The sequence below is a fragment of the Sceloporus undulatus genome, unplaced genomic scaffold (assembly GCF_019175285.1).
Source record: "Sceloporus undulatus isolate JIND9_A2432 ecotype Alabama unplaced genomic scaffold, SceUnd_v1.1 scaffold_23, whole genome shotgun sequence".
In the NCBI taxonomy this organism is placed as follows: Eukaryota; Metazoa; Chordata; class Lepidosauria; order Squamata; family Phrynosomatidae; genus Sceloporus; species Sceloporus undulatus.
The window spans coordinates 229,604-250,963 of record NW_024802945.1 but is presented as its reverse complement, the minus strand read 5'-3'; the positions used below and the strand labels follow the sequence as shown (position 1 = coordinate 250,963).

Below are 21,360 nucleotides of genomic sequence, written 5' to 3'. Positions count from 1 at the left end.
ACAACATAATAATAATAATAATAAAATCTTTATTTATATCCCGCCCTTCCAAAAAGATCAGGGCGGCTTACAAAATGCAACAATGCAAACAATACAGGTTAAAAACATACATATGACAACAATAATACACAGTCTAAAAACAATAAAAAAAGCCCCGTTAGCCCATCCTCATGGCCACGGAAGAGGAGGGAGGCCCACAGGATATTTAATCGGGGAATGCCTGCTTGAATAGGAAGGTTTTAAGGTCCTTCCTAAATTGGGCCAGGGTGGTAGATGAGCGGAGCTCCGTGGGCAGCGTATTCCAAAGGGCTGGGGCAGCTGTGGAGAAGGCCCTTCTAGAAGTAGAAGCTAACCTAGCCCCAGGCACCTTCAGCAGTTGCTGCCCAGATGTTCTGAGGGTGCGAGGCGGATTGTACGGGGAGAGGCGGTCCTTTAGGAATCCTGGGCCCAAGCCATTTAGGGCTTTATAGGTGATAACCAACACCTTATATTGAGCTCGGAAGCGAATGGGCAGCCAGTGGAGATCTTTGAGCACAGGTGTTATGTGGCTGGTCCTGGATACGCCAGTGACCAGCCGGGCTGCCATATTCTGTACCATTTGAAGCTTCCGAGTTTGGTATAAGGGTTGCCCCATGTAGAGTACGTTGCAGAAGTCCAATCTTGAAGTTACCAGAGCATGTACAACAGTTTCTAGGTCCCTCCGGTCCAGGTATGGGCGCAGCTGGCGAATCAGCCGAAGCTGATAACAAGTGCTCTTGACCGCCGCATTCACCTGAGCAGTCAGGTGGAGCGACGAGTCAAGAAGCACCCCCAGACTGCGCACGGAGTCCTTCACAGGGAGCGTGACCCCGTTCAGGACAGGTGGAACCACCGCCATTCCTGGACCGGGGGAACCTATCACTAGTACCTCCGTTTTCTCTGGATTTAGTTTGAGTCGGTTTTTCCTCATCCAGCCCATTACTGACTCCAGACAGGCCACGAGAGGAGAGACGCCATCCCCAGTCACTGCATCAGTCGGAGACATAGAGAAAATGATTTGGGTGTCATCAGCGTACTGATAACCCCGCGCCCCATGTCTCCGGATGATCTCTCCCAGCGGTTTCATGTAAATGTTAAATAGCATGGGAGACAGAATGGCTCCTTGAGGGACCCCAGTTTTAAGGGCCCGCTCGCTGGAGCACACGTCTCCCAGCTGCACCATCTGGGACCTCCCAGAGAGGTAGGAACGGAACCACTGGAGTGCAGTGCCCCCGATTCCCACCTCAGCCAGGCGCCCCAGAAGGATACCATGGTCTATGGTATCGAAAGCCGCTGAGATGTCCAAGAGCACCAACAGGGACACGCTTCCCCTGTCGATGCTCAGACGGAGATCATCGACCAAGGCGACCATGGCCGTCTCAACCCCGTGACCCGCCCGGAAGCCAGTTTGAAATGGGTCCAGATAATCTGTTTCATCCAAGACCGTCTGAAGCTGGATCGCAACCGCCCTCTCGATCACCTTCCCCAAGAATGGAAGCAGCGAAACAGGCCGATAATTATTATGTACCAGGGGGTCGAGGGAGGGCTTCTTTAGGATTGGTTTTACAATGGCCAATTTTAGATCCGATGGAAATCGCCCGTCCCTCAAGGAGGTGTTAATTATCCGGTGTAACAAAGACGTTACCACCGGTCCCCCCTGGGCCGCTAACCAAGAGGTAACCAGCTTGCTAGTTGTTGTACAAATGTGTAGGGAAAGTGGGGAGTCCTTGCTGTGCAATAAAGAAGCTTTCTTCTTTTGTAGCAAAGACTTTCTCAATCTCATATAAGTCAGTGTCCATGGTAAATTGATTAGATGCTTTCATATGAAAAGCTTCCTGATCTGTCAGTTCCACACCATATACATATACCTATACATATACATACATACATATATATAAATCCACAGCATCAGTGTGAGACTGTCACAGTAGACTTTGTATCCAGGCAGGTACATTTGGGAGATGCCTATTCTTCACTGTCAAGACCCCAGGGCTTTTAAAGTTAATGCCAGTACTTTGAACTAGGCCCAGAAATGGTCTGGAAGCCCAATGGTGGTCATAACATTTCTGCACCTTTACCTATTCTTCACCTCTGCCCTGGCTGTCTAGACTGTAAGACACCCGAACAGAGATACTATGTCTGGTCTACTACTTGTAAATGATAAATCAGTGTTAAATGACAGCAGTTAAAATGTCTTACACCCAGAAAGCCAGCTTCAGGGACATCTCCAGGGACATAGTTCAGTGTTTTGGTTCAAAGTCATGAAAAAATTTAGGACACCTGGAGATGCTGCTCTTACAGAAATGAAACGTGAAAACTTGTTCTTTGTAACTTTTAGATTTGGTCTAATAAACATTATATTCACTGCTAATGTTATGTTTTGTCACAGTGTTAATTCTTTACTTCTTCTATCATTCCAGCCACATTAATATTGGAAGTCGTTTTCAGGCAGAAATACCTGACCTCCAAGACAGATCATCCATGGAGAACTATGAACATCCTGCTTCGCTAGTCTGGAAGCCATGGGGTGATATCACAACCAATAAGGAAACACAGAAAAGAGGTGGGATAATAATTTTCCTCCCGAAGTTGACCCTTCCCCAAATTCAAGTTCCACCACTTTTCTTCTGAATCATTGTTCTATAAAATTCCTCGAGTCCAGACTTTGTTCATCTTTTGTTTTTGTTTTTAATCTCACTTGCAGTGACAGATCTGTTAAAATTGGCCTGCTCCAGTGCGATGCCAGGAGGAGGGACCAACATAGAGCTAGCTGTCCATTGTCTGCATGAAGCCCAAGGAAATATTTTGGTAAGATGCAATAAATTATTTGCAGACAAAACCAGGTGTTTTTCTTCGTTGTGCTTTTGAGAATCTCAGGTTGTTGGCTTGTAAAGGGAAAACACTAGAAAGCAACCATAAAACCTAAATGAAGTAGGAGCTGTCTTGAAGAAAACTGCTTAAACAGAAAATGTTGCAAGTTTTTAGTGATTTCAAGTTAAGCTAAACATGTGCAAAACATTCTAAGCCATGTTGCAAAAATGTTTTGCTGGTATTAAAACAGCTAGAATACCGAAATAAGATACAAAGATCAGGTGTGTGCTTGCTCCTTTTTGTTGAGTTTGTATGTATGGCATAGCCATATGTTGCTCAATTGCTGCCATTAATGCTTTGGAAATAATTTCTATATGGAGCTGGTTTAATTGGTTGTTCAGTGTGGAAACCACTCAGAACTGTGTCATTAAATAAACTGCTGAATTCAATCTACTATTAGACTCTGTAGGGAGGCTCTCCTATGGAGGCATTTGGGGACATTTTAGAAATGTCTGATTTGCCCAGGGGGGGGGGAGTTTTTTAATCCCAGGAGGCACAGAAATGCTCCTTGAGGCTGCATGCAGTCCATGGGCCACATGTTCCCCACCCCAGCATAAAAGGTGGGAAAATACAGCATAGAATTGCAATATATGAGCAAACTGCTGTTGGATAGCAGTTTTTGTATTTCCTTGTGCATAAAAACGCTGTGTCTAATGGTATAACCTCTCCAGGCAGTTACCAGATGTCACTTAATGGTGAGGTTGGCACATTCAAATTGAATAGTATTAATTGTTTTACACTTTTAAACTTTCCACTGTCCAGAGTTCTTGGGTATTAAAAATTATTAAACACTAATACAGTTGGGGTCATTCTTTATAGTTTCTGTGACTCACAGATACACAACTATTAATATGTCAAGACTCCTACCTTTTAAACCTAAGTTTCTCTTGCTTATTTCTGTATGGAGAGAGCTTATGAGTTTCTCTAAAATAATTCCCAGGAAGCGCTGGAGATGCTGTTACTCCAAGGACCACAGAAGTCTCCTTTTCATCCTCTCGCTAACTATCATTACTCAGGTAAAACTATCATTACTCAGGTAAAAGCCACTCTGGAACCCACATGAATTTTAGCAGGTTATCTACTATAGTAGGGAATGCCTTGAGAAGTTAAAGGTTGCAAGCCTGTGTATATTTGGATTGAACTGAATGGCTGCAGCCTTAATGTTCTTACAAAGGAAACCTGTGTATGTCCCACTGTATTCGTTGGGGACATTCTTAACATTTAAGATCACATCTGTATGGGAGGAGTCCAGTTTTTGAAGAAGCATGTGATCTGGGCATTTCAGTCCAATCATGGTAGTGCTCCCATTCCTTTTGAGTTGAAAGGAATATGACATCTGTGGATGTCTGTTGAGGAACAAATGGCAAATGGCAGTTCTGTTTGTCATTTTGAAATTTATAGTGAATATACGCAGCAGGATTTGTCATAGTAACTAAGTGGAGTAAGTCATACTACTGTATCTAAAGTTATAATTGCATAGTTAAGGTCTATAAAATAACAAATATGAAGCGACATTAAACAGAGTTGAGAAGGTTGTCTGGTTTCATAAATAAACTAAAATATGGGCACTTACATGTCCGGTAAGACAAGTAACAAGCAAAAAGGGAGTGAAGATTTTCATTTCATGAACCTGATGGTCCATTAAGCAGATTGTCTGTGCTTATTTGTCTCTTGTTGGCCACTCCAGGTTCACATCTATGGACTACAACTGAGAAGCAGTTGTTTAAGAAGGCCTTTGGCTTGCACAAGAAGGATTTTTATCTCATACAAAAGAAGGTAAGATGTTTAGTAGACCAAGGAGCCATTTTCCAAACTGCTTCATGTCAAAAATTGGATGCATCTTTTGATAGTTCTGTCTGTTCAGAATATTTTATCTGAAGGCTATCCTATTTGTTTTATTTTTAATACTTACTATTATAGATTATATTGGTTACTTTAAAAACTATTAATTATTTTAAATTTTAAAATGCAAATACTTCATTATTTTGTATTATAGCAGATTAGGTTAAGTTCTCTGTCTCTCTTGAACAAAGATGCTCCTTGATCACTACATATCTTTGATTGCATCTAATTTGAGATTCAGTTGACTCCAGGGAATACAGAGAGAAAAATGACAACGACTACTTACCTGTTTTATACGAGATAATGTGTTAGTTACTCTTTGAATGCTCACTTTGAGTATTTCCTCTTCTTTTTCTCCACCTCCTCCTTTGATAGATACAAACTAAGACTGTTTCCCAATGTGTTGAATACTACTATAGCTGGAAAAAAATACTAAAATTTGACTGCAGTCGAACACAAGTGGTAGAAAAGAGGAAGAGAGAGCAGGATGAGGTAGAAATGGATGAAGAAAAGGTAGAGAAAGATTGCTGGGGATGTGGCTGAGGTTTAAAGAATTAAGTTATGTGTTTTCTCTTACAACATGGCCTCTCCGGTTTTAGGCAACTTTAAATTCATATAGCATATTCTTCTGAGGGTAGGGGTGTTTTTCTTTCTGGTTTTTCTGTTTCTGATCCATGTGTTTTTTGAAATAGGTGCTTATCCACAAAGCTTATGGATTGTGTGAGTGACTAGAGCAGAGTACTTGTGGCTGGTCCAAGGACCAATTATCTGCCTGTCTGCCACCACTGCTTTTGGTTCACCAATAGTACATCTTTTTGTACCAGAACAAGATGCTCCAGGGAGTGGATGCCTTAGAGAATAGTGGTGCCCCTGGAAACATCTAGAAAGCATGATTCTCCCCTCAAACAAGATGCCCACACATAGAGTGGCTTCTTTTAATGCTAAGATGTGGCTTTCCGTAGTGCTGGATCACTGGGGCTGAGGCAGCTACCCAAATGGCACTGAGAGCTGCATGTTGGCAACCCCTCCTTTAAGATATTACAAGGTCACATTCTGAAATGTCTGATACTTAATAGGTTGCTGCCCCTGTCCAGACTTTCCATAAGGGGTACAGGGGCTCTCAAGGTGTTCAGACTACCCTGTAAATCTAACATATTTACTGCAGCCTTTTATAGACACAGCCGTTGCGTTTTTTGAGAAGAGCTTAGTGGCTTGGCATAGGTAAAATTACAAAAATGATGAGTACTGTATTTCTGACCCTTGAAAGAATCTGCATCTGGTTGACTTCAGTACCTTTGGGCCAAAGCAGACATGATATCAATCTACATCTTTGGAGGTTTTTCTGTAGTAAATAACAGCAACTCGGAGGTAGTAAGTTTAGTTTTTTGCTCTAGTTGTGATCCTGATCCAGAGGAATCAGTGAAAATCAGGACTATAGCAGAAGGCAAACGATGAGAGACCTCTCAACCATGTTGCAACTTTCCAGAAATGAAAGTCCAACACAGAAGGCCCAATCCTGTGATTAATTTCATATCTACTTTAGTCCTTAGTCTAGCCGTCTTGTATGTGTGGGGTTAGAGAGTGTCTTATGTATAGTATCTTTATTGCATGCAATATGTCTTTTCAGCACCTCCCAAGTATTATGTTCTTTCAGGGAGGTTCAGGTTTGATACCATCCCTAAATACTAAACCACCACCTGTTGCTAACTACATTTTAACTTTGGTTGTGGGATGCTTTGTTGAAGTCCAGTAATGTGAAAACAAAGTATATTTATAGAGGGGGGCCTCCTATTTGTTGACCATAAATCGGCTCACCTGGGACCTTCCTTGACATTTTTCTGACACCAGGCAAAATTCTTTTAAAAACCATTCTAGTACCTTAATTTCTACATTATGCTATGGTTTCGGTACAGTTGTTGTGCCTTCAGGTCATTTCCAATTTACGATCACCTTATGACAAACCTATCATGGGATTTTCTTGGCATGTTTTGTTCTGAATGGGTTTGCCTTTGCCTTCCTCTGAGGCTGAGAGAATATGACCTGCCAAAGGCCACCCAGCAGCTGAGTTGGAATTCAAATTCTGGTCTCCCAAGTTGTAGTCCAATGCCCAAACCCCCATGGCTTTCCGTTTTAGTTCTGTAGAGAGTATTTTGTACCTGATAGTAGTGGATATGATTGTTTTATACATTTTTTGGGGGGAGTGTTGTTTCATTTATTGATGATTGATGTTGGGGAACTAATTTTCATTGGACCAGAGAGTTCTTGTTAACTCCTCTATCACTCACAGATAGAGTAAATTAGTAAAATGCATGGAATGAATTAACTAGATTTAATTAATAAATGCACAAATATTTCATGACTTTGATGAATTTCAGATTATGTGCAGCCCAAAGAAAAAGCAATGCCACCTGCCTAAACAGGAAAATAAGCTAAAGCCAAGGACTTACAAAAAAGCAGCACAGAGCACCTTCAGCCCAACCTGCAGCCAGAAGGACATTCTAGATAGGCCCAGAAGCACAGACAGTCAGGGCGTATTCCCATGTAAAGAGTGTGCAAGGTAGCAGTTTGTTCATTGTATTGTTTTATTGTGCTTATTGTGACATGTCTCATTGGCACTTAACCCAAAACATCTGGTTTGCCTCTGCTTTCTATGGGGTGGCTCACTGTGATAGTTTGGAAGGCTCTCCCATAGTTCAAACATATTACCACCCTCCCTGTTGGTCAGAAACTCTTTAATATTCAAAGCTTGAGTACCATCCAAGCTGGGATATTGTATGCATAGTATTACCTTGCTATTGTGTCCCAAGTAACAGTACTGAAAAAGCTTGGCCTTTATCATCTGCCCACATCTAGAGTGTTCGAGAAGATAAAAAGCCGGAATGCTCACATGAAGCGCCATCGCCTCCAGGAGCAGATGGAGCCAATGATAAAGATTAAGTGGCCAACAAAGCATCTAAAACATGAGCCAAAGAAGGAAGAAAGAAACCCGGATATTAGTTTCCTACAGTGGTAACTGGGAAGGCACCGTTCCAAGGTAAGTATGCTGATAAACCTGTTCACACCAACAAAACAAGTCAGAGTAATGTTGATGCGTTGTTCTCGAAGCCACATAAACACACAATGTAGCATCCGTTCATTCATGCTGGGTTATGGTCATGTTTGGTTTCGTTAATGTATTTAGCACCTTTTTAATACTGAGACAGAAAATAAAGTTACTAAGTGAGCCTGAATTAATTTTTATTTATGCATAATTGTGAGAATCCTATGTAATTGCGTAAAATATAAAATAACTGTAAAATAGTTTTTGTTCATTATATAATAGGGTTGTTTGTTGATGGTTTTCTTCAGTTATAGAAGGAAAGTGTTTGAAATGTTATGAGTGACCCTCATTCTCTTCCCCTTCTCTGTTGCTTTGTCTTTCAGGGTTTTGGTATATATACATGCATATATATATTGGAGGAGAGGATGGAATAGACCAATCACTGAGAAATCACCATTGTATTTAGTATCTTTTTTGGGACTGATGTTTACACAGCTGCTTTTTGATTCACTCCATACTACTGTGGTTATTGTTGTTTTGTATGCACTCACAGCGTTGCCTATTAAATTGGGTTCCACATCCAAAGTTGTTAACCTCTGCCTGGATTTCAGTCCAAACAGAAAGGGTTCTTGTAACTTCAGAGTAGCCTTCCTCAACTTTGTTGGACTACAACTACTTCACTGGCATATCTCTGTATATCAGAAAGTCCGTTTGTGTAAAAAACCAGCAGAACCCATTAAGAAGAAAACACAAAACGGAACTGAAACATTTAATCCATCAAATATGTTTTATCTCTCCAATATCCCCGGTATTGTTCTTTTAACATACTGTCACTTGATGCACTTTATTGCAGCATTACTTTGCATGAATAACTCAGCCATGAAGAGAGAAAAAATTCCAGAACAAAACAGTACACAATCCTTTCCATTCCAGCTGAACATTAATGCAGATCTGTTTGTGTTGTGAGGTTGGTGTCTTCTTATCTCAAAGTTGAATGATATACACAGAATGTGTAGTTACTGCTGATCTAGCCTCGCTGAGAAGTTGTCTCCAGTGTGTAGGGCCATAGTACCCCTTTCTGAAACCCAGTTCCCTATGGGTCCCATGAATGAGGTGGCAGGAGTAGGAATAGCTTCAGAGACAAAAAGAAAGGCCAAGGCTCATGAGAGCAGACTGTCATTCACTTCCCATAGTCTGTAGTACTGAAGTGTTTACCAAATGTTGAGCCATTTCCCATTGTGAACTATTCAGTAAGGAGAAAATACGGGACTAACTTCCTCAGATGCACATACCTCCTCCATATCTGCAACTTGGTCTAAATGCTTCTTTGAATTCTGTGTAAATACTGTAGCAAGTTTTCTCAGAAGAGGAAGGCCTACGAGGCTCATAAATAGATTCTCACCTGGCTTGCCAGTGGTTTGTTAGAAACTTCTCCAAGAAACGAGACAGATAATCATTGCAACACTTGTTACTTTCAAATATATTCAAATATGTAGTGTGGACACTAACTTCATTGATTGGATTATCCTTATGGACACTTGTATGGGTGCTTATAAGTACAATGAGCCCGCTGTACTTTTTTGTCCGGATAGTTCAAGTGAGGTGTAGTGGATTCTCCTTCGACTTTACTGACTTGCTACTGGGTTGTACATTAGCCTTTCACTCTGATTCCCTCGTTCTTTTTGTCTGAAACCTGTTTTTCTTCTTTATTAAAACAGTAAAAATTCTCGTTTGTTTACTTTTTTTCTTTCTTGCTCCTTCTGTTCTCTTCACACCTTGCTGTTTTTCCTCGAGGGCTTTTTGAGCCCATTGATTTCTTGACGCGTTTTCCTTTCTGTCTCAGCCCTTGACAACCTTGTGTCTTAACATATGGCCTGGGAGGCTGGAATAGCTGCTAAACTACAAGTACTTTCAGGGCCAAGCCTTCTGTCCCTTTCAAAGTTAAACAGCTCTCCCACAACGTATATTAAGAGTACTTTTAAAACACTGGCGGCTCAGTCTTTCTGCAGGGAGTTGCTTAATGGTATGCACTTCCCTTTTGCCTGCCCAGGTTCCATTTGTTCAAAAGGAGGTACCCACACACTTCAAGTTCAAGTAGAGCCCAAGAGGATGCAAACGCATGTGCCATGCATGTCTGAGTCACTGCTCATTTCCTCCCTACTTAGTGGCCATTTTAGTCAGTATATGCTGCTTCCCATATAATATTTGGTTCAGTCTGTGCATCATCCCCAACTGACTACTATAGGATGTTTTGTACATCAAACTGGGAACATTGAAGGCAATTCTTAAGAAAAAGGTCAGGTGGTATACTCTAGTTTAAAGACAGGTGGCAACTACAGCACCATCATAGATTTAAATTCCTAATTTACAAGGAAAATATATAAAGATTCAGTGGGCACTTTATTTGGGAAACTCACACTTTTAGTAGACTTTATCAACAGGGCTCAGATCCATACCAGGAGCCTGGACCCATCACTAGATTTGTGTTCAGGGGAACATCAGGTCTCAATGCACTGATATTTCATATGCCTTAGGATCTAATACAATGATTCCCAAACTTTAGTCCTCCAAGGTGTTTTGGACTTCAACTCCCAGAAGCCCCAGCCAGTGGTCAGGAATTCTGGGAGGTGAAGTCCAAAACATCTGGAGGATCAAAGTCTGGGAACCACTGGCCTAGTGCATGCCTCCCTCCATTTCCTTTCATTTTTGGAGGTCTTCAGAAAGTCTGCTTCAGTTATACTAATTGGTTTAATTTTAAGAGTTTTCTAGTGGAAACCAGATTTCAATACATACTGCACTGAAAGGCAAGCATTAAGTTTTTGCATGGCAGGAACCAGAAGTGGGCAACATCTGTCTCTTGAGATGATATATGATCCCAGTTCCCATTATCCCTAGATAGAAACTGCAGTTCAACAATATAGGGAGGGCTAGACATTCCCTACCCCAGCAATAAAATCTCTTCATTCAACAGCAGCATGATTATTTGTTTTATATGCTTCCTGGCAACAACACTCCATGGATAATATATTGCATCCTCATACATTCACAAGTACTTCACACCTAGCAATCCGTATTACAGTTGGAGTTGAGTTGTGAATTGCCTAAACAAGTCCAGCTCCTCACCTTTGTTCATCATACCTGGTCTTTCTTCACACTTCTAGAATGCTGCAGGATGGGTTATGAACACACATACACACCCCACCAGGGATTACTACAGTACTCATACTTTTCCATGCAAACACATACTTGTGCAGCGAAGGTCTGTGAGCACATTAACCCCACTAAAACAAAATCTGCATACAGGTTTAATATATCCCCCTACTCTATATGAACTGCCTACACTATTCATACTCTTTCTCTGTTGCTAGACATAAGAAAGCACCTTTGAGCACTCAAGCATTTGGTTTTTTGCATGGAAACCCTTACAGACCTGCCTTCTTTGCCCCGAACAATACTCAGCACTAGCCTTTCAACGAACAACCTACACAGCTTTTTGTTTACTGCAAATTACTTTTAAAAGCATGATTTGTTTTTAACCAACTAACATTGCTTGCAAGATATTGGGCAAGTCACACTCTCTCAGCCACAGCAAAAGGCAATGGCAAACCTCTGAAGAAATCTTGCCAAAAGACATGGTTCTTGTGAGTATCTCAGGGGGTTGATTTGCTTACAGAAGGACGATGTTACAATGGGTATCCTGGTGCATATCTTATAAGCACCACCCATTCATAGGCTCAGTATATGTGAGTAGTATCTGCTTCATACGTAAGCAGAGATATTTGAAATTGTGCAAAAGGAAATACACAAGGGATGCAAGTCGAAGGGACCGAAGAAGTCTAAAGAGATTGGCTTCCTGATCACTTTCAAGAGAAGCCAAAGCTGAGCTGTCTTCTAAGAACCAACTGACTGGCAGAAGACACAATACTGGACTTGCTGGCTCTTGATCTGATCCAGAAGGGCAATTCTTATAAGAGGCAGCCACAACACCAAAGCAGTCATACCAAGCTTACTCTGGCCAACAAGACGAACACATGAATAGATGTATGGTGTTAGTTCTGCCTCTCCAGGGTTGCAAGGATAAGAAAGTGGGAAGCCAGAGTGATGGAAGACTTTGCAGAAGGAAGCCTACTTTCTTTCACAGCAAGAGAAGGCAAGCTGTGGCCCTACAGAAGTAGTCAGATTCCCATCTCCAGTCAGCTGCAACTATCAGAGATGATGAGAGCTAGTGTCAAAACAACTAGAGGACCACAATGCTACTATCCCTGATTTACAGGGATCCAAACGGGGAGTGAGGAACGCCAAAGCTCCTTCATTGGAAGGGCCTCCCAGGAATCATTATAAAGTAGGGACAGGTAACTGTGGAAGGCCTGGGGGCTGCATTAGCTCCCTCAGGAGACTTTGGAGCACTGCACTCTGCAATATATATATATATATATATATATATGCACTAGTATCTTTTTATGAGCCATTGTACTTGTTCATATTTCTGCTACAGCTTAGAACACACCTCTTCAAGAAGAAAATTAGGCTTATTTAGGGAAAGACCTACCACTACAGCAAAAACCACGAATAAGTTTAGACAGCAGGCAAATGTTTAAATTAACAGACAGAGCCTAGCTCTGACCTCGGACTACACTAAAGTGACCTGAAGGTTAAGGTGTCCTTTCAAGATGGTCTTCCATCTCCCAGTGTACAGACCACACTCCAATTCTCTGAGTGCTTTTCCCACACCCAACTTTCAGAACTGGTTGTGCACAGTTTTAGTCAGATTCTCATTGCCATTTCTCACAGATTCTAAGAAATCAAAATTTTGATGCAAGAAGAGAATTTGGTCCAGGTTTTCTGGGGCAAGTACACCTCTCCTGTGCTCCAGGGCACTTTCGCTGGCAGCAAAGGCCTGATCTGGGGGCACAACTGTTGCAGGTATGGCCAGGTACTGCCGGGCTAATCTGGCTACAGAGGGAAAACGATGTTCATTGTTCTTCCACCAGTCCAAGGGGTTAGTGCTACGCTTGCACAGGGGTTCCACAATGTAGTTCTCCAGTTGCTGGTGGATCTCAGGCATACTCTCAGTTGGGTCTTTTCCTAAAAGGATGTCATACATACTCTGGGACTGCCCGCTTGGACCTCTTTCCTTGTGAGTAGAGAGCTGGTTGCCTGCTTCACCAACCTCTGCTTTGTAGTCAGAGTTTGGAACCCAAAATTGGTTTGAGATTGGGGACTGGTGGTTAAAGAACTGGGACAACATGCTTTTGATTTTTTTGTGCAGCTCACTCCGCAGACTGGGGCTGAGGAATCTCATTTCTTTGAAGCGTGGGTCTAAGAAGGATGCCACCACTGCTGGGCTCTCCAGCAGTTTCTCATCATCTAAGATTCCCCAACGCTGTGTGAGTTCCGACCTGATATTGTTCACCACAGTCTTGATGATGCCGCTTGCTTCTTCTGACTGCTGCCCGATGGCAGTAACAATTCCATGGATGCACGGCATCAAGGAAGAGATGGAGAAGTTCTGCTCCTCCCGCAAGAAGGAAGTGGCAATCTTTAGTGTTCTCATGACAGGCACCAGATCCTGCAAGAGCTTCCACTGGTGGTCAGCCAAATTCTGGACCACTGTTGTTCCCTTGGGATGTTCCTCCAACACAGACATGATAGCCCACTTGAGATCCAGTAGACACTCACACATTTCAATGGTGGTTACCCACCGAGCTCCAGTGTCCATCACCAGCTTCAGTTTAGTCTTGTTGATGGCTTCCAGTTTGCTGTTTAGTGAGCAGGTAGCCTTAGCATCCTGCTGAAAGTAGCAGACAATGCTACGAGCAGCACTCAGGGCCTCTTGCACCTGCTCCACCTCAAGACCTGCCTTGACACACTGATGCAGCAGGTGAGCAGCACAGCAAAGGCTAGTCCAGCCATAGACACACTTGAGTTGTGACGAGTTCAACTCCATGTCCTGAAGGCTGTCATGCATCACACAGAAAACATTCTTATTGGATAACGCAAAGTCAGTCAAGACCGAGTATAGCCTGTCTCCCAAATTGCTCTCTGTTTTGTTTTCATGCACCTGTTGGGTCTCCAAGATACATCTTGCCCGACGCCATTCTCTATCAATAAAGCTAGCCATGATTGTCAGGTATGTCTGGTTGGGCTGGGAGAGCCAGAACTCAGCACAGATTACAATAGATTGGGCTGTTTGTAGGTAGTATTCTAGGTGTTGCTTGACAACATTATATCGGTGCCATAACATGCTAGAGAGCTGCATAGGAGATGGAAGAATAAAACTGGGTTCTAGATAGCCAATTAGAAGGCCAAAGCCTTTGTCCTTCACTACTGAAAGGGGATGAAGGTCCCGAAAAATCATTTCTAACACAAGTTCCAGAATCACATCAGTCCTGGGTTCTGTGCAGGGCACAGTGTGGTACTGATTATTGTTTTCAGGTGTCAGCTGGCGGGCCCTTTTTATTGCAGTTTCCTGAGCAACGTAGTCAGGGTCTGCAATCTGGTCATCCTTTAATTGAGATAACAAAGTGTCACGAATGCTGTGTTTCCTCACCAGGTGTTCCCTCATGGTAGTGGTGCTATTGTGGAAGGACAGCTGTTTCTTGCAGACGTTGCATTCGACATAGGCATCCCCCAGCTTGGTGTAATAGTTCCACACCTTGGATTTGCGCCGGTCAACGTAGAGAGATGTGCTTGTCCCATCGTGGCCACTACCTTTTTCGCGCCTCCTTCTGGTGCATGGTCCCAGGTTGGCTGGCATGGCACAGGTGTTGAAGACCATTGATATTTCCTCTGTTGGAAGAGAAGGGAGAAGTGTAACTTCATTGATTTGCCTTTTGTTCTGTGCAAAAAATGGCAGCAGAAGGCTGAGACTGAATTGCCTTGTTATGCTTTCTGCTAAAATAACTGGAAATGATCCTTATCTGATCCCTTCTTCACCCTACCCACCTCACACCACCAAGTAAAAAGATAACCAACTAATTCCTCTCATGTGTCCTTTTGTGGTGTTCCCTGGCTCAAAAATACTGAGTTCAGTATTTTTAAAAATGGCTTATTTATTTATTACAATCTGGAACCTCCTGGAAAACGTTGACCAACTTTGAATAAATTTGATCCCAACTCACAACCTTGGTAACTTCCAGGATTTATATTATCTGATGGCCAATGAAGGCATGGTCCCAAATGTATAACTGCATTAAGAATCCACTTGAACAAACAATACATAGGCCACCTTGCTCCCACCCTGTCCTTGTTGGCTGTGTTATGATGCAGCAACAGATCTGAGAGAACCAGAGTTGATACTAGACAGCTATGATACACTGCCTACAAAACAGACTTTGTCACTAGTGTCTGCTATGAGAAGACAGCTCTATACATGCAAATGTCATCAAGAAAGAATAAGTTAGGGACAGAAAGAATGTTGCCTACCTTGTACTGTCTGAGGGTAGGATGGGGTGAGTATAGGGAGAGTTTGCACTTCTATGATCTCCTCCTTGGGCTGAGCATCCCTTTCATGATCCTCAAGTTTGACACATTTCTGCAAGAATTCACTGACCCTTTTGGAGCTCACATCTTCCATGTCGGTCTTGATGGGAGTTAAGGGAAAGAAAGAAAGAAAGAAAGAAAGAGCAAGAGTTACCAGAAAAAGCAACAGCATCCAAGGCGTTCAGATCCACAAACTATTCCACACAGCAGCTCTACCCTACAAAAAGCAATGTGGGCGAATTACCTTTACTTCAGCACATACTTCCATTGAAATCACCGGCTGTCCTCACAGGAGAAGGAGAGCAGAAAGTTTGCAAGACCGGGGCCTTTAGGCAATAGAAATAAGGAGTCAAGAGCAAGGCAGCCGAGTTCTTAACTGACATCAATTTTAAAAGATTCTAATTAGGGTCCAAACTATATATATTTTTAATAAAATTATGAATACTATGACCTATAAATTAACTAGCTTTTATTTTATAAAGGCAAAACCTAGGTGTTTGTTACAAACAGCACAACAGCTACAACTGAGATACGCAAGGTGAAAAAATGCTCATATAAAATATGTCGTTGCAGCAGGGATTGAAACGGGTGGGAATCGAACAATTCAGTGATTACATTGTGTGTATTTATCATCTCCATTGGATGTCCAAAAGCCAGAACAGAGTATTCATGTAGGCAAACAAAGGCCCCATATAGACAGGCCAAAATAAAGCTGCTTCAGGTCACTTTGGAGGTATGCTGTTTAAATGATGTATGTGTCCTAAGAGTCCAGAAGCCTTGCCAAAGCCATGCTCCAGTCCTAAGGATGGAAGCACAGCTTTGGCGCAGCTTCCGGACTCTTAGGACGCATGCATTATTTAAACAGCATACCTCCAAAGTGACCTGAAGCAGCTTTATTTTGGCCTGTCTGTATGGAACGAAAGATTACTTTAAAAGGCCTTGATTGATTACAATTACTTTTCCCCGGCCAATTTGTCTAACAAACCTCTTTCAGCTTGACGTTTCAGATGCTATGATTTAAACTGCAAATCATCCCAAGAGACTGGTTCTGAAGAACCCTTCCTGCTCTGTAGGGTAGGTCAGAACAATATGTTGCTGCTGTATACCTTCCAGCATTGTACAGATGAAAACTAGGAAGCATGTAGGCAAGCAATATCACGATGTGATCCAGATAGCAAAAGTTATGAATGGGGAAGAACACACAAGCTACAAGAGGCTGCAGCAGTTTGCTTTTGCTTGAGCCTCCATGGATGAGCATCCCTTCCTCTCCTCCTTGTGGAGCACCAACTATTTTTAGCATTTAAGCTGTGGATTCTTTTCCACCATGGTTTCCCCAGTGGAACAAGGCAAATGAGGCTGCAGCCCTAGAAACACATACTAAGGATGTGGCTCCACCGAACATATTGAACTGCAATCCTATGCATGTTTCTTCAGCATGCGCAGGAGTCTCTTCAATATGTTAAATCCTACCTGTAGAAATCTTCCATGCCCATTAGATATTCAAACACATTAATTTCATAAAACAGGAACTTATACATTCCAGTGTGGTTCAGCAAACAACACTTGCTTAATTCAGAGGAGTTTTCCAAAGGAAGAAGAAAAAAGTACTGCAAATCCAGATGCTCAGTGTGAGAATAAATAAAAATTGGAAAGGGGAGAGAGAAGGCAGGAATAAAGGAATAAAGGAACACCTCTGAGACAAACTGATTTATTCTAGCATGTGCTTTTGAGGATTATCAAGCCACATTTTCAGATATGAAAATCCACGCTAAAATAAACTAGTTAGTCTCAAAGGTACTGCATGGTTGCTTCAACTCCCCTTCCCATTTTATATGGAAATAGACAAAACAGGATTGTCTCTTTAAAAACTACTACAATGAACAAGTATAGGAGATCAGGCACAAATGTGGGTTCTGAGTGCATGACAAAGGGACAGCAAATGTCAAAGGGACAATGCAAGGGGTAGCAAGCATCCTGCAGATGTCTCTGCTGGCTAAACAGAGGGGCTCAACACTGCAGTGAGCCTAGGTTGGCTGGGAGTTGTGTTTGCACAGCCACATCACTAAACCTGCAGATTTAAGTGCCGGCATGCAAGATGAAATCAGTAAATAACATTTTACTAGGAGGAGAGCCAGTGTGGTGTAGTGGTTTGGGTGATGGACTAGGGCTCTGGTAAATCAGGGTGCAAATCCCTGCTTGGCCATGGATGACCTTGAGCAAACCATATTCTCTTGGAACACAATGGCAAACCTGTGTATGAATAAATCTTAGCAAGAAAACCCTGTGATAGGTTCATGCCAGGGTTGCCATCAGTCAGAAATTACTTGAAGGCACAGAACAAAAACAATTTTACTGGGAATGCCCTTGGGAACTTCTGAATAGATCTTCTGCTACACTACTAGGGGCACTTATCCATTAGTAGATGTGCTAGCCATCCAACAGCATGGCTTTGCACTGTGTAAATCAGCAATGAAAGTGTACACATTTTCACATTGTGTCATCTCTTAGAACAGAGGCTTTTATTTTAAGAATCCGTACAGGAGCAAGATTGTTAGCATAGGAAAAGAACATTTATCCATGCAGTTTTTCACCACATTGAATGATCCCTCTGACCCCTTTATGTACCTTTGTCCATTTAATGAGACAGTGAAAACAAGCAAGCAAAACCTGGCAGGATTTCAGCTCTTGTTCTCCCACTTCAGCCATGACTTCCAATTAAAACACACCAACATTAAAATCCGTGATTCTTCTTGTCCTAGTGCTTTATGTTTCTTATTTAAAATGAAAAGTAAAGGTTGTTCTGCTAAGACAACCTCATGGATATTTGCATGTATGTGTGTGTTTGTGTGGCAATGAAAAAAGATAGAAGCCATAGTAGGAAAATGCAAAAAAGGGGTAGGCACTGATGTCTGAACCCCTGTAAAATTCCATTAATAAGACAGACGGTGACTGTAAAAATCAACGTCTCATTTGGAAGCACCCCAAGAGCTCCAAAATGAATAACCCATATACATTTAGGGTCTCAAAAGGCAAGTCTTTGAGAGGAAAATCTCCCTCCTCCAGAACTGTGTGCTAATAACAAAAGCTAATACACACAGAGAGAAACACACATTACAAAGGTTTAACTCAAAACTGGTGTGCTGTTGATTTACCTATCTTGGTTATACTGATCTCTTCACTGACATTGACATAAAACAAATATCCAGACAGAAAGAGAGAGAAGGTGAGTGGGAAGGAGGACATCATACAGATTTGGAGGGAGGCAGGGCAGACACAAATTTGTGTTGTTCTGTATGAGAAAGGGATGCTACGGAGATTCTCTTGATGACTCAAATGGTCCTAAACATGATTTAGGCACTAACAAAGAAGCCAAAAGACGGGAATGCTTTCTTCATCTCTTGCAGGTGGATTCCACCTCCTTCCCAGCTGTCACCTCTCTGTCCTTAGCAAATACAGCTGTCAGAGCATGTAGGAAAAGCAAAGGGACAGAAAGAGAAGGGGTAATTGGGTACAATGAGTTCCCCTCCATCTGTCCCTCCATGCCCCACTACCAAGCGTACTCACTCCTTTGTTATCCTGAGCATAGCGCAGCCTTGCAGTCTCACAGCTCCTGGTGCAGTAAAATGGGCATTGCAGCCTAACCTCTCCTCGGAAGTGATTCCATCAGGGCTCCTCTGAAAAGTTCACGGCAGCATGGAAAACGTCCCTGGACTGCAACAGTGTCCCCAAGATGCTGCAAAGCGGGGTGAGGACACGGTCGTGCCCTTCCAGCATTGCATTTCGCAGCACCTGCACATGGATTGAAAAGAGCCGTCAATACACAACTCTACAGTGGTTAAAGTGGAATCACAATGTGTAACCATATGAAAGGGACCTGGAATTAATTTCACAGGAGTGGGCAGAAGTATGATTCGCACGATATTATGACAATGGTTTCATGTAATATTTATTATTATTATTATTATTATTATTATTATTATTATTATTATTACTGATCAAGTTGTAAATTTCTGTCCCATTTTGCTTTTGCTTTCTATATTTGTTAAAGACAATTCTAACCTGAAACATAGGAAACTGATCATTTTTCTCATAGCCAGATAAGAAGTAGCCAAATGTTGGAAGTCTGGTGACCTCTCCATTGAGAACTGATGGGTCAGAATTTGGGGCATGCATTTGATGGAGAAACTGCCTGCTATGATGACGTTTTGCATTGGCCATAAAAGGACCGACACATTTCAAGAAGACCTGGATGATCTTTATTGACTATGGTCCAAAACACACTGCAGAAATAATCCAGTTTGAGACCCCTTGGCTCAATGCTATGGAAGACCATTTCACATTCTCTGTCAGAGAGCTCTGGTGCCACAAGAAACTACAAATCCCAGGTTTCCTTAGCACTGGGCCAGGGCATTTAAAGTGGTCTCAAACTGGATTATTTCTGCAGTGTGTTCTGCAGCTAAAATATGCACACACAAAAAGTCAGCGTTGAAAAGGATTTTGGCTTAAAATGACTTAAACCTGCACCTAAAAGGATAATGTGCAATTAAAACAGTTCAGTTGAAAAGAGTCCAGCAAATGTTGCAATCTTATTGAATTCAATGGCACTTACGTGACAATAGACCCACACAGGATTGCATAGTCTCTGCTTCCGTGTTCACAACCAAGTCAGTGCTCTGCAAAAGGAAAACGAAATGGGAAGAGGAGAGCAAGTGAATCTTTCTGGAAAGGAGGAAGCATGAAACAGCTGCTTTCTTTGGCAGAAGGATGCGTTTGGTGTGGCTTCCTCCACAGCCACAAAATGCTCTCCTCTTGAGAGGCAACTTCCCAGTGTTTACTCAGATCCCTGTTTGTATACGCTCCTTCCTTTCAAGGCTACTTCTGTGCTTCTACAAAAGAGCATTGCAGATGTTACGGTTTAATGCATTTATTACTTGGCATTACTTAGAAGGCCCTTTCACACATCAATTATAGTGTCATGGGTCCACTTTACCTGCCACAAATCCAGGGTTTTGTAGTTTGGTGAAATGCAACAGAGGATTTATCTAGCTAAGAATTCAAAGGTGCTTTCCTTTAATTACAAGTGAGAGCCAACATGGAGTAGTGGTTTGAGTATTGGACTACAACTCCAAGAAACCAAGGCCTCATTCCCACTTACAAAGAAATTGCTTTGCGATCCGAATCGATGGACTGATTCAACAGCGGAGCTGTGGTTCTCACTACATTTGCCCTGATTGCATGTTTGCCCTGTAAAGTAACCCACTTGTGGATGACATTCACGAAAGGATTGATTCAAAATGGACCTGCTGCAGCCGGCCGAAGGGCAAATTTAAATCGATTCCGATCTGCATCTGGTTCACACTTGTGCAGAACAGACGCAGAAAAAATCAGTATTAAATAAATCTAGGGCATGGCCCCCCTCACTGAATCGCTTCAGCAATTTGGTTCAAGTGTGAACCAGGGTCATTTGAACAGATTCAAACCAGTTTGTGCTCCAGTTTAAAAGGCAATGGGAATCAGGCCCAGGGCTCAAATTGTTTATCACACACACACACACATATATATATACATGGAGATGAGTTTATTTAATGCCCTTATTGATTTCCTCAACTCTTATCTTAGTCTAATGTATTTTGCACCCTATTTCATCATATTTGCTTTTATTTACCTACTATTGGCTTTAACTCTTAACTCTTGTCTTAAGTTTTATACAGTATGAGCTTTTAGATGTGACCAAGTTTTATTTTTGTATGTAGTATATTTTGATACTCAGATTTTTGTACTGTATTTTGCAATTTGTATTGTGCATTTCTTGATATGGTCAGCTGACTAATCAATAAACCTGTTGTTGTTATCACACTTATATACACACACACACACACACATATATACATTTGTATATATTTACATCATTATTATTTCCTCACATCTTTTTCAATTCTGTATACTTGACATATACTATTATAATTATAAGCTTAATATATATATATATATATATACACACACACACACAGACATATACATATATACCATATATTGTTATATTATATATATGTATTTAAAATACCATATTATTATGTCACAGTAGTATAATCTTTTATTATTGTTGT

The 21,360-nt window shown here is 41.8% G+C and overlaps 2 protein-coding genes across 6 annotated transcripts in view; one reads left to right on the top strand and one right to left on the bottom strand.

Annotated features, from left to right (window-relative positions):
• Positions 1 to 8,356, top strand: part of LOC121917527 (zinc finger protein 541-like) — a 27,241-nt gene extending 18,885 nt beyond the window's left edge. For all 4 annotated transcript variants that reach the window (XM_042443573.1, XM_042443575.1, XM_042443574.1 and 1 more), the window contains exons 10-17: positions 2,439 to 2,581; positions 2,723 to 2,826; positions 3,830 to 3,905; positions 4,577 to 4,665; positions 5,107 to 5,244; positions 7,107 to 7,288; positions 7,585 to 7,765; positions 8,155 to 8,356. In XM_042443573.1, the coding sequence (XP_042299507.1) occupies positions 2,439 to 2,581; positions 2,723 to 2,826; positions 3,830 to 3,905; positions 4,577 to 4,665; positions 5,107 to 5,244; positions 7,107 to 7,288; positions 7,585 to 7,744 (892 nt within the window). In that variant the 3' untranslated portion in view covers positions 7,745 to 7,765; positions 8,155 to 8,356. The remainder of the gene's footprint in view (positions 1 to 2,438; positions 2,582 to 2,722; positions 2,827 to 3,829; positions 3,906 to 4,576; positions 4,666 to 5,106; positions 5,245 to 7,106; positions 7,289 to 7,584; positions 7,766 to 8,154) is intronic.
• A 1,230-nt stretch (positions 8,357 to 9,586) lies between these two features.
• On the bottom strand, positions 9,587 to 21,015 carry LOC121917528 (E3 SUMO-protein ligase ZBED1-like). 2 transcript variants are annotated; one of them, XM_042443576.1, is made up of 5 exons: positions 19,863 to 21,015; positions 18,818 to 19,042; positions 15,498 to 15,579; positions 15,197 to 15,353; positions 9,587 to 14,560 (listed from the first exon to the last, which is right to left on the bottom strand). In XM_042443576.1, the coding sequence occupies exons 3-5, from the start codon at positions 15,519 to 15,521 to the stop codon at positions 12,510 to 12,512; spliced, it is 2,232 nt and encodes a 743-aa protein (XP_042299510.1). In that variant the 5' UTR covers positions 15,522 to 15,579; positions 18,818 to 19,042; positions 19,863 to 21,015; the 3' UTR covers positions 9,587 to 12,509. The 2 variants fall into 2 exon arrangements, with proteins under 2 accessions (XP_042299510.1, XP_042299511.1); XM_042443577.1 differs by lacking the exon at positions 15,498 to 15,579.
• Between the last annotated feature and the right edge of the window lie 345 nt (positions 21,016 to 21,360).